The 10930-nt window shown below is 39.1% G+C and overlaps 1 protein-coding gene across 1 annotated transcript; it reads right to left on the reverse strand.

Moving 5' to 3' along the window:
* Positions 1 to 2182: 2182 nt before the first annotated feature.
* Uba5 (Ubiquitin-like activating enzyme 5) lies at positions 2183 to 6614 on the reverse strand. The gene is made up of 2 exons (XM_065230043.1): positions 6328 to 6614; positions 2183 to 3174 (listed from the first exon to the last, which is right to left on the reverse strand). The coding sequence occupies exons 1-2, from the start codon at positions 6542 to 6544 to the stop codon at positions 2204 to 2206; spliced, it is 1188 nt and encodes a 395-aa protein (XP_065086115.1). The 5' UTR covers positions 6545 to 6614; the 3' UTR covers positions 2183 to 2203.
* Between the last annotated feature and the right edge of the window lie 4316 nt (positions 6615 to 10930).

The raw sequence follows: 10930 nt of genomic DNA on the forward strand, positions 1-10930 counted from the left end.
CATCCTCGTGCTTCTCCCCGCATTTGGAACAGCGTGCCTTGCTGCCACAGTGAGAGGCCGTATGTCCCAACTGTTTGCAGTTTTGGCAGATCATGACCCGAGGAACAAACAAGCGCACAGGTAGCCGAAGTTTTCCCAACTCGATGTACTGAGGAAGGGCTGAACCAGAAAAGGTCACGCGAAACGAGTCTGTGGGGGTAAAACTCTTTTTACCCTCGCTGACAGATACTGAGCCCAGTTTTTGGACATCCAGTATCTTCACCGGGGGGAGCAAGGGGTTCTTGAAACGGCCAACCGCCTGCTTCTCCAAGATCTCGGGGGTCAGACTCGCTTCGGTGACCACACCTTCGATCTCCACATCACGAGCTGGTATGTAAACCCTGTACTCAATCGTAAAGAGCTGGGAGGCAGCAATCTCGTTAGCCTGCTTCAGGTTAGAAACGACAACACGAAGTTTATTATGCCTAACCTTCGTGATTTCGGTCACGGCCGAGTATCGCTTCGTCAGATCAGTGGAAATTTGCATCAAGTTCAAAGGTTTGTTTTTGGGCTGAAAGTAGACAACCCATGGCCCAGTCAAGTCATCTGGATAGGCTCGCGATCGGGGGCTTTTCTGAGACGAACCATGAATGACAGGACGTTTTCGTCTTTTCTTGCCATCGAGTGGCAAACTGGTGTCATCTTCCGACAAAATGTCCATATCGTCTTCTCACGAGACGTCCATTTTGCCGTACTAGTGGGAGCGGTAAACGCTCTACCACTGAAACGATGCTTAAAACCACACAGACACAATAAACAGAAAAAAAAACTACAAACACAGAAACACAAAATTAAATTTAACTGATGGGCGAGAGAAAGAAACAGGAAAAAAAAACTTATCTGCTATACTACTACCACCGAGTGATTACACAGCAGCAGCGGAGCGACGCGCAGCGTGGGTGACCTTCGATGCGCGTGTGCGGGCGATCTTTGTAGTGGTGTGCTTGTATTAGGCTCGGCACTCAGCTGGACACACGATGATGGATGACCGGTATAAATGCGGAGGCAGATGCTGACACTCGATGACGATGATCTGTGTGCAGGTATGCGTGATCACGCACCGATGGCAAAATGGTTGGCGAATTGGCAATCGCAAAAACAATTTTCCTTCCGATGATGCCGAAAACACACTTTCTTCTCAGAAAAAAACTCACTTTCAGATAATTGTTTAGCCGGGTACTATGCCAGTAATCACGAAGCGAGAAAAAACTGATAATTTAAACCAACCGAATACCGAGAAAACTACCGAAATACGGGAGCGCGAAACAAGTCGACTGTACTTCTTGCTAGGTCGCAGTGGGATGTGAAATTTTTATCATGATAAGATAGAAAAAAAATATTTTTACATAAAATTTTTCTCAAGAATCGAAGGAAAAAACTAATTTTCTTCGATTTTTGATAAATTTTCCCAAAATTTATAGAAAAATGAAAACGAGTCGAATTTTTTTTCAGGGCGGTAAACTTCTCTTAAAGTTTTTCAACGCATGTCTGCAAAAATACTATTCCAACCAGGATTTAATCCGTAAAAAATATATATCAAAAAGTATAGAATTTGTTGTCTAAGCATTTGCCGCGTTCTCCATGAAAAACGTTTGAATAGCATTCAGAAACAAATTGATAAATTACCCCTGAATTAATTTTTGTTCGATTGAATTATTGTCACGATCACAATACTCCGACCACAGACTATGAATTTAGTGACTATACTCCTTCCTCTATTGCGTTATGGTATTTGTAAACATACCTTTAGCTCACCTCGAGTCACCAATTTTTGAGTATTAATATTCCGTTTCTTATAGCAAATTTCATACAAACCTTTGTCTGCATTCTGGTATCTTTAAATTAAAACCAATTCGGCTGGTTTTTGGAATCATCGCATATACGTTTCTTTTATGGAAAGTTCCTATTATGACCCTATTGGAATCCAACATATCATAGCAGGAGATACATCATTATAGGAAAGTATAGCCATGACTGGTACACATACCCTATCAACAATAAGAAAAAAACATCAAGCTGTAGTATATTTCAACACTAGAATCTGAATGTAATTCAATTCAATGAACAAATTGATTTAAAATTTTATTTATCGAATAAACATAAAAATACTATTAAGCCAAAAACATAAATATAAACGAAAATCACTGTATCGAAGGAGCGAAGCTTACATTGACTTCATTTGTGCCATAAGATCATCTAAGCTAACATCGTCGCTCACCGCAGCTGGGGGAGCACTGGAATGTTGAGTATCTGGAGCTTCATATGCCAATTTCAAACCCGCTGAAATAGTGTTGGATGTCCCGGTGGATGATTGGGTTCCCTGTGGTTCATCCTCAGCTACCAATTCTATACCATAAAGATTCTCCTCATGGAGTGGTGTTTCTTCCTCGGCAACTACCTCAACTTGTTCCAGTTTAGGTCGAGCAGCATAATCCTTTTGGCGTTCAATACAGAAACGGTCGTCACATGTCGGGTTTGGCTTGAGGCTCATTTTTGGGAAAAAGTCAATCAATGCGTTGTAGCCTAGATAGTCCGATACCGTTCCAAAGTTGAGTAAATACTTGAGTGTGTTCTGGACCAGCATTCCGGCAACGATACCCATGGTAGTAGGCAGACTGGCAGCACAAACACCTTCTCGTTTCAACGTTTTTTCATCAATATTTTCTGCCACCACCAATGGAGGGGCACACGCAAAACAAGCTGTATCTCCTGGACGAATAACTTGAATATGGCCCGATACTGCATTTTCGGAAACTCCAGATTCGAACCAATTTTGGCTTAGTTCGTTGCATGCCGTATTGATGGTCATACGTGCTTCAAAATTGTCAACGCAGCTGAGGACTAGATCGACTGGCGAACCCTCCTCAATGCCACCCGTTTTAATGGCATTTAAAAATTTATCGAACGATTCAACCGTTGTGATGTTGTAATTGTTGGTCAGAATTTCAACATCGGGATTGATAAAATTCAACGTCTTCGCTGCCGCTTCCACTTTCGAGAGCCCGGCTTGGTCAGGAGTGAAGAAAAGGCGGTTCATATTGGCCAGCTCTACCTTGTCATAATCAAACAGAATCAGTTTACCGATTCCGCAACGAGTTAACATGTCAGCCGTTACACTGCCCACGCCACCGACACCTGGAAAAACAAAAAAAAAAAATGGCGGTCATTTATTGTTAACAATAATTATACTGATGAGAGTTTTTTTGTACCATAATGGTGCAATTAAAGTTAGTGATAATTTAAAGCCTGTCTTGTAAATGAACACTTGAGAGGTTTGTACCTAGCTTGAAAGATGATCATTAATAAAAAAATATTGTATTTTTTTTTTCGAAATAATCATTTAATTTCGTATCACCGGGTAATCCAAATGAAATAAAAATAATCGTTAATATTGTATGGGTAACTTCAGTAACTTATGCTGTTGTATGTATGTATGTATGTAAGATATCCACCAACCCCTTCGAAGATCTCGTCTTTTTGTTTATTAATCGAATAACCTTTACAGAGCCGAGGATTCTTGGTTGCTACACAATACATCTTAAAATTATAGTCAACACAATAAACTATAGTCAACACATTAAACATTTCATCTTCCGCTATCCAAAAATCCTCCTGCATCAGAACGGGAGCCGCCTCCAGTGGTTTCATTGTATGGCATAATCGCCAACGGGGGTAAGTGCGTTTCCATTGCAACAATGGACGCAAAACGTGGTCAGCACTCACACACTCATCACTAAACGGTTGCAGCTCCACTTAATAGCAAGATCAATTTGAGCTACCGATATGAATTCACAATATCGCTGTATAAAGGGCAACACCGGAGGGGTAGAGAAACTTACGCGAAATCCTCGGAATTTAAGAATCTCCTTCCAACGACACGATCTAACAAATCGAATAACACAATTTGCAATACATATTAAGCTTCCTACAGGATGGTTTGTTAAGAAGGATCTCACTGAAACTGTTGGAGTAGAATTCACACCACTACAATCGAATCGGTAGGGCAAAGAAATGATAGTGGAGGACAAGATTCCCTCCAAAACAAGATTCTGAAAATGATTTTGAACCTGCCTCCCTGGACCAGAACTTTTGATGTGCATGATATTGTTGATACGGAATTCCTCGAAACTAGATTTCATCCAGTCCTTCCGTTCAAAAGTCTCCGAATCTGAGCTTGCAATCATCAGAAATCTTATTTAATTCCCAAATATTTCTTATCCTATTTTATTTTTATTTTTTATTGTGCTGGTAAAATCTTATACAAACATTATATCATTATATGTAAATCATGTAAATAAAAATGTGTTAATAGTAATTTTAATATAGTTGAAGATGCTAATTTCGAATAACAGACTGAAATGGTAATTTTTATACGATAGATGAGGAGGAGAAGAAAGTATAGGACTGATAGTTCCGTTTAGATTACGGCAGTGTTAAAATTGCATATAGAGAGTAGATAGCGAGCTAGGACAACTTTTTAAGGAAGGTACAAATCGGTTTTATAATCTCTCTTTACCAAACTCCCCCTTTGGAGAGAGATGGTGAGGGAAAACACCCCCCCCCCCCCGCCAGCACTGGCAAAAAGAGATGATCGCCGACCGCTCAAGTACCAACGATGTGTTTGAAACCGTTCTACCGTTTTTACCGCACTCCAGTTGTTATTTGAAGGAAGGCATCCAGTCGTAGGTTTGGAAATTGCAGCTATTGTTTACCCCTACCACGGTATGTGCTCCTGTCATAGTCGACTTGACGATCTCGAGGGGACACGGGTGGGGTAGGTGCTGCTACTGTACCTTTCGACCAATGACAGTAATTGATGGTATGCTCCCATCCAGAGTTATGTACTTTGACTATATGTTTAGTATTACTTCTGAAAGCGGAAACTAAGCTCAAGTAGCCTCCCAGTAAAAGTAAGAATAACTCACACTGAAAGTAATATTTCGTTTATACAACAAAATCTTTCGTTAATTCTACGGATCCATTCGTTGTTATCTGCTACGAAAGTTATTCGTACACTTTACGAAACTAATTTTATTAAAACTGTCACACTCGCTGCTGATTCAATTTCATATTGGAACGAATGTTACGTAAAATAAATACGAAATGTTCATTTTTATGGAAAAAGTACGACTCTTTCGTAAATTGAAAATAATATACCAAAATGGAGCAAACGGCAACGAAACATTAGTAAAAAATGCATGTCTGGTTATCGCTGTACGTACGATTTCATTTCGTACGAACGTGTATCTTCTTTTTAATGTCACAAATGAAATCAATTGATAATTATCGCCACCCGGATGATCTATGAGGGCACAACTACACTAATGTCAACAGATACTGAGTAATGACATTATCCAGAAGGCCTGTATTACTTACAATGATTTCCCTCCAGATATACAATCTGTTCCTTGAAATCCCAACATCCCAAGATGATCAATTTGAAAGACAAGAAGAACAGCAGTTCGATGTGTACAAAATTCAGTTTGTATATTTTATAAATAGGGTGTAATATAAGCAATGTGGCAGTTGACTGGAAATATGAATGTTGCGTACAATTATCGAAAAATGTGTTTTATGTACGATAACCATTTTTACGAGAAGAGCTTAACAGAATTAACGAAATAATATTTTCATTGCAGTTTTCCATAATTATTTGTTTTTAATTATATAATTATTTACTGATTCTCGGCTCATTGGAGCCGTTTTGGACATTTGAGCCTTAATTAATAAACAATTGAAAGAAAAAACAGGTCAGTGTGTAATTAAATTAATAAAAAAAAAATCATAGTAAACTTAAATCTGAAAGTTTTACTGTCAGTACTTTATTTTTGTTTTTGTTTCGAAACAAATGGCATAATTTCTTACATACGATGTATATGTTTCTCACAACAAATGTAATAGCAGTTCTTATAATTCATTTTCGGTTAAAACCTTCACGAGATAAATTTGTGGTCGCAGTGCATTTGGGAAAACAAAATTTGTTCGAAAGTTTAGCTAACAATTTAAAAACATTCCGACGACCGCATTACAAAACCTATTCATGCGGCGAAACATTACAAATTCTGTATACTTTTTATGCAAACTGTAAGAGAATCTTACATTACTTGGTTGGATGTATCAGGAACTCTGCTCTCCGTTTAATGGCATGTAGAACATTGATGTTATGTGAGTCATAATTCCTCTGGCATCATTTTTTTTGTAGTTATAATGCCATTAACACGTGCCATTATTATACCACTGTTAATGTCCAGTAATTTGTTTTAATAGTTAATAGCATATGATACATACCTACGATAGCAACGCACTTCTGTCGAATCCGTTCATATTCGTTGACGATTCCCATACGTTGCAGAGCCATGAGACGGCTGTATGGATTCGAATCTACTACCTCTGAAGACATCTTTTCGATCTTCTCTCTGGCACCTCCGGAAGGATTTCCTTTCAGTTTACAAAGCTCGCTTTGTAGTTCTTCGATTTGTTGCTTCAGTTCTTGTACAGACGACATATTGCCGATTTTTTTAAAACTAAATTATGGGGATCAATTCTTGTTGCCTTTCGGACTATGGTTGCACTTTCTAACATGAGACGTGTCAGTAAAAATTCAACAACAACAACACACTCGTGGATGAATTTGCGTGCACACTCGATGATTCATTTCATTCACTTCGATGTCAAATAAGAGTGCTGAGAGCCAGTGTTAAAAGTATGGCAGACGAAATAAGCCGGTTGTAAAAGATAGAGTGGTGCCATATTATTTTTTTCTGATATTTTCTACCCACCAAATTCACTTTCAAAATAGTTTGCCTTCAGTTCAGTGTTAGAAAAGCGTTAACCGACGTTTTACTGTTGGCTGTTGCTTGTTGTTTGTGTTGTTTCAACCAATTTTTAACACGTAATTTAGGCGCGGGTCTTGTTGGAAGATGTTGGTTAACTCGGTTAAACTTATGACAGACATGGTTGTTGTACCGTTGTACCGTTATGGCCCTTAAATTTGGTACGTTGATTGTGGTACAGGATTAAAGGAGTACAACGATACTACAATCATTGGTATTAGCTCGCTCATTATTCATTATTTATAAACATTATGAACATTAACATTTTCAGTGAACATGGCCCTCAACACTTGTCAAATTTTCGTCAATAGATGAACTCGAACTCCACCAGTGCACTACGGTCTCTACTTATTCCCAAAAAAAATCTATAACCGATTGCCTACGCAGAGAGAAGGCTCAAAAGCATTTGAAAAACGAAGCCTATTAAAACATGCGAAATAAATGAACAGCCTCTTAGATCATGCGAAATAAATGAGTAGACAAAAATTGGTGTCATTAAACTAAAACTTGTATTACTTCTACCATATTAAAACTCATTCACATTTTCAGTGTGATTACCGGCTTCGTCTTTTACCAAATCTTGAATTTCCTTAGACAATTTAGCTGCTGCTTCTAATTGCTTGTGACATTTTTTTTTTCATTTAACCCTGCCAACCCTAAAAAACAAATACCATAAACAAACGATAACCCAAGTAGTCGAACTTTTCGTTCTTAAGAAAAATAACTATATACCATTTTATTAGGGAATGCAATCAAGATAGGCGCTGCAACATTGTTTCTGGCTTTGACAGTTCATTTGGCTCAAAACCGGCCAGTCCACCCCTCTCATGTACTATACCCTCTCTATTTGAGACAAATGGGCCATTTGTCTCAAATACTATTTCAGCAAAGTTAATATATAAAGTTTGCTGACGTTTATCGTATGCACACTACGTCACGTATACGTATACACAAAATGTTTTCATCGGGTAAAAAAAACTTCATAGCGAAAAAGTTTCCAGATGAAAACAAATCACTGACACAATCACACGTTAGCAATCTCTATACACGTGCATCCATCCCACCTGCTAGAAACACGCTTTCTATCAGATCGTAGAGGTGCCTGCGTGTCTGGTACATTTCGAGACGAATTATTTCGCGTCTCTTTTTCGTTCCTACGTGCCTCATTCGTGTCACACGTGCTGTGTCTCATGGGCTAAGCTCGGCGAGCTCCAGGGAGATCGACAGCGTACCTACATCCTGCGTGCATGATTTTATGATAAAGAAAACAACGGAGAACTGTTGATCGAGTAGGCCTGTCACATTCTCGTGTTGCTGCTACAGCTGATTGATTTGAATCAGTTGGTATCACGTTTTTGAGGGTTGGGAGATTGTGAATTTATAGAAGTGTAGAGCCACGAGGGCCGACGTCCCACAAGAGGGAAAACCAGAACACATTTGACTTTGGAATACAAACAGCTGACTGTAACACTGACGACCTTCGTAACTTGTCCTCCACGAAGAATCCCTCATTTGCTGCGCCAGGCAGTCAAGGAGGAGCTCAATTCGATGGAAGAAATGGGCGTCATTCAGCCCATAAGCGAGCCAACCCCGGTTACAAATGCACTGGTTATCGTTAGACAGAAAGGTAAACTTCGTATATGTATTGATCCGTCTCAGGTGAACCGAAACCTCCTTCGTCGCACGCATCCCCTGTCGAAAATCGAAGAAATATCAGCGTGAATCTATAATTCGAAAGTTTTCACAAAACTAGATTTGAAAAAAGGCTTCTGGCAAATCCCCGTTTCAGATCGTTCAATGAAATATCTGGCGTTTTCTACTCCTTGGGGCAGATACACTTGCAAAAGACTTCCATTTGGGTTGGCCTCAGCTCCGGAGGTCTTCCAGAAGCTGATGAATACGATATTGGCAGGACTAGAGGGTGTCGAAAGTTCAATGGATGATATACTCATTCATGCCGGAACGGAAGACCGGTTGTGGGAATTGACAAGTATCGTTTTAAAGAGAATTGAATCGGCGGGTCTCAAACTGAACAAGGAAAAATGTATTTTCAATGAAACATCCGTTAAATTCTTAGGACATCTAGTGACGCAGCAGGGACTTAAGGCCGATCCAGATAAGTTGAAGGCAATTCAGCAACTGAAACGACCGACAAACAGATTAGAATTACAACGAGTATTAGGGACAGTTAACTATGTGGGTAAATTAATTGAAAACCTTTCCGCAGTAACTGAGCCTCTGAGGAAACTGTTGGTCATGGATGTTGAATGGTTCTGGGACGAAGAACAGGAAGCCGCCTTTTCGAAGATAAAGTGTCTGATGACATCTCCTCCCGTTTTGAGTTTTTATTATGTGAATGACGCGGTAACTCTTTTAATGGATGCAAGTTCTAAAGCTTTTGGGGCAGTACTATTGCAAAAAGGAAAACCAGTAGCATATGCTTCTAAATCCTTAACAACGGCTCAAGAGAATTATCCTCAAATAGAGAAAGAAGCTGCTGCTATCCGTTTAGCATGTAACAGGTTACCTGAGTACGTTTATGGCAAAGAACTGATCTTAGAAACGGACCACAAACCGCTAGAATCCATTTACAAAAAGTCATTAGATAGAGCTCCCCCCCCGTCTCAAGAGAATTCTTCTAGACGTCGTTCAATATGGTCCAAAGATTCTTTATAAGAAAGGGAAGGAAATTCCCCTGGCAGATATTCTTAGCAGGGACGTTGACAACCAGGACATAGAACATAGCAGGGACGTTGACAACCAGGATTAAACGGACGAATTAGAGGTTCATGTCGTGCCTGCCAAGCGTGAATTAGTGGAGGAAAGTGCAAAGGATCTAGAAATTCAACAGCTCATAAAGGTTATAATGTCTGGTTGGCCCGATGATAGACGAAAACTTCCCAGAACATTGCGCCCGTATTGGAATTTCCGGAATGAGTTGGCATGTTATGAAGGTTTGGTTTTCAAATCACATCAAATCGTCGTCCCAAAGAATTTGAGACAAAAAATGCTTAAAATCGTTCACACAGGCCACACAGGCATTCACGGTTGTATTAACAGAGCAAAGCTACAGTTATTTTGGGTAGGAATGACAGCAGACATACAGAAAATGGTCGCAGTTTGCTTTGTATGCGAAAGACATCAGCGCTCAAATCAGAAACATACGATAATCAACAACGAAATTCCCACCTTGCCATTCGAAATCGTCGGCTTCGATCTATTCCATTTTCAGGGAGAGGATTTTATTTTGATAGCAGACAGCTATTCGGGATATTTTGACTTTGAACGGCTAAGGGAATTATCAAGTGTTCGTTCTAAAACGTGGGATTCCTAGAATCCTATACACAGATAATGGTCCACAATATGCCTCAAGGGAATTTGCAAGCTTTAGTAAGCAATGGTCTTTCGATCACGTAACTTCCAGTCCCCAGTTTCCAAGAAGTAACGGCTTATCAGAAAGATTTGTCCAAACCGCGAAAAATTTATTATAGGTATTTATATTATTGGTGCTCAGCACGGAAAACAAGATCGACGGAAAAAAATCAAGGAAAAAAAAAGAACATTCCAACTAGAAATTTTAGCTGCAGATTAGCTTATATAGGCGAAAATAGGCTTATACAGCTAATTTTTGCCTGTATAATTTAGAAACCTTTCTAACCCCAACAAAAACAGGATCGCTTATCACACTCTGAAGCTTCATAATCCGTAAACAAAATGAACAACAAATCGATGAAATAATAAAAAATTGACTAAATGTACTTTTTGCAACTGCACAACATTTTAAAGACATCTTCTTGATATCTGAATGGCTTGAAGCTTCTGAATTGGCTGATTTATGTTTTCTGGATATTTTTTTGATAACTTCTGATCTGATTGTGACTTAATCAAAATGGTTTCTAAACGTTATCTGGATTAGACCTCCACTTTTGAGCTTGAAATCAAAGCTTTCATGATTTTGCTTGATTTTCACCTTTGGACAAGGATTTTTCAATCATCTATATATATAAAAAAAACTCATATTTAACAAAAGAGAGATACAAAAACACTACTAGGCGAAT

This window comes from Ochlerotatus camptorhynchus, unplaced genomic scaffold (assembly GCF_037179485.1).
Source record: "Ochlerotatus camptorhynchus isolate MF236.1 unplaced genomic scaffold, CSIRO-AGI_Acam_v1.1 ptg000326l, whole genome shotgun sequence".
Classification (NCBI taxonomy): domain Eukaryota; kingdom Metazoa; phylum Arthropoda; class Insecta; order Diptera; family Culicidae; genus Ochlerotatus; species Ochlerotatus camptorhynchus.

Bases quoted from the DNA above. Each gene is read 5' to 3' on its own strand.
- Uba5 (XM_065230043.1), bottom strand. From the start codon at position 6,544: ATGTCGTCTGTACAAGAACTGAAGCAACAAATCGAAGAACTACAAAGC. The intron at 3,175-6,327 runs GTATGTATCATA...TTGTTTTTCCAG, and splicing joins GAAGTGCGTTGCTATCGTAG to GTGTCGGTGGCGTGGGCAGT.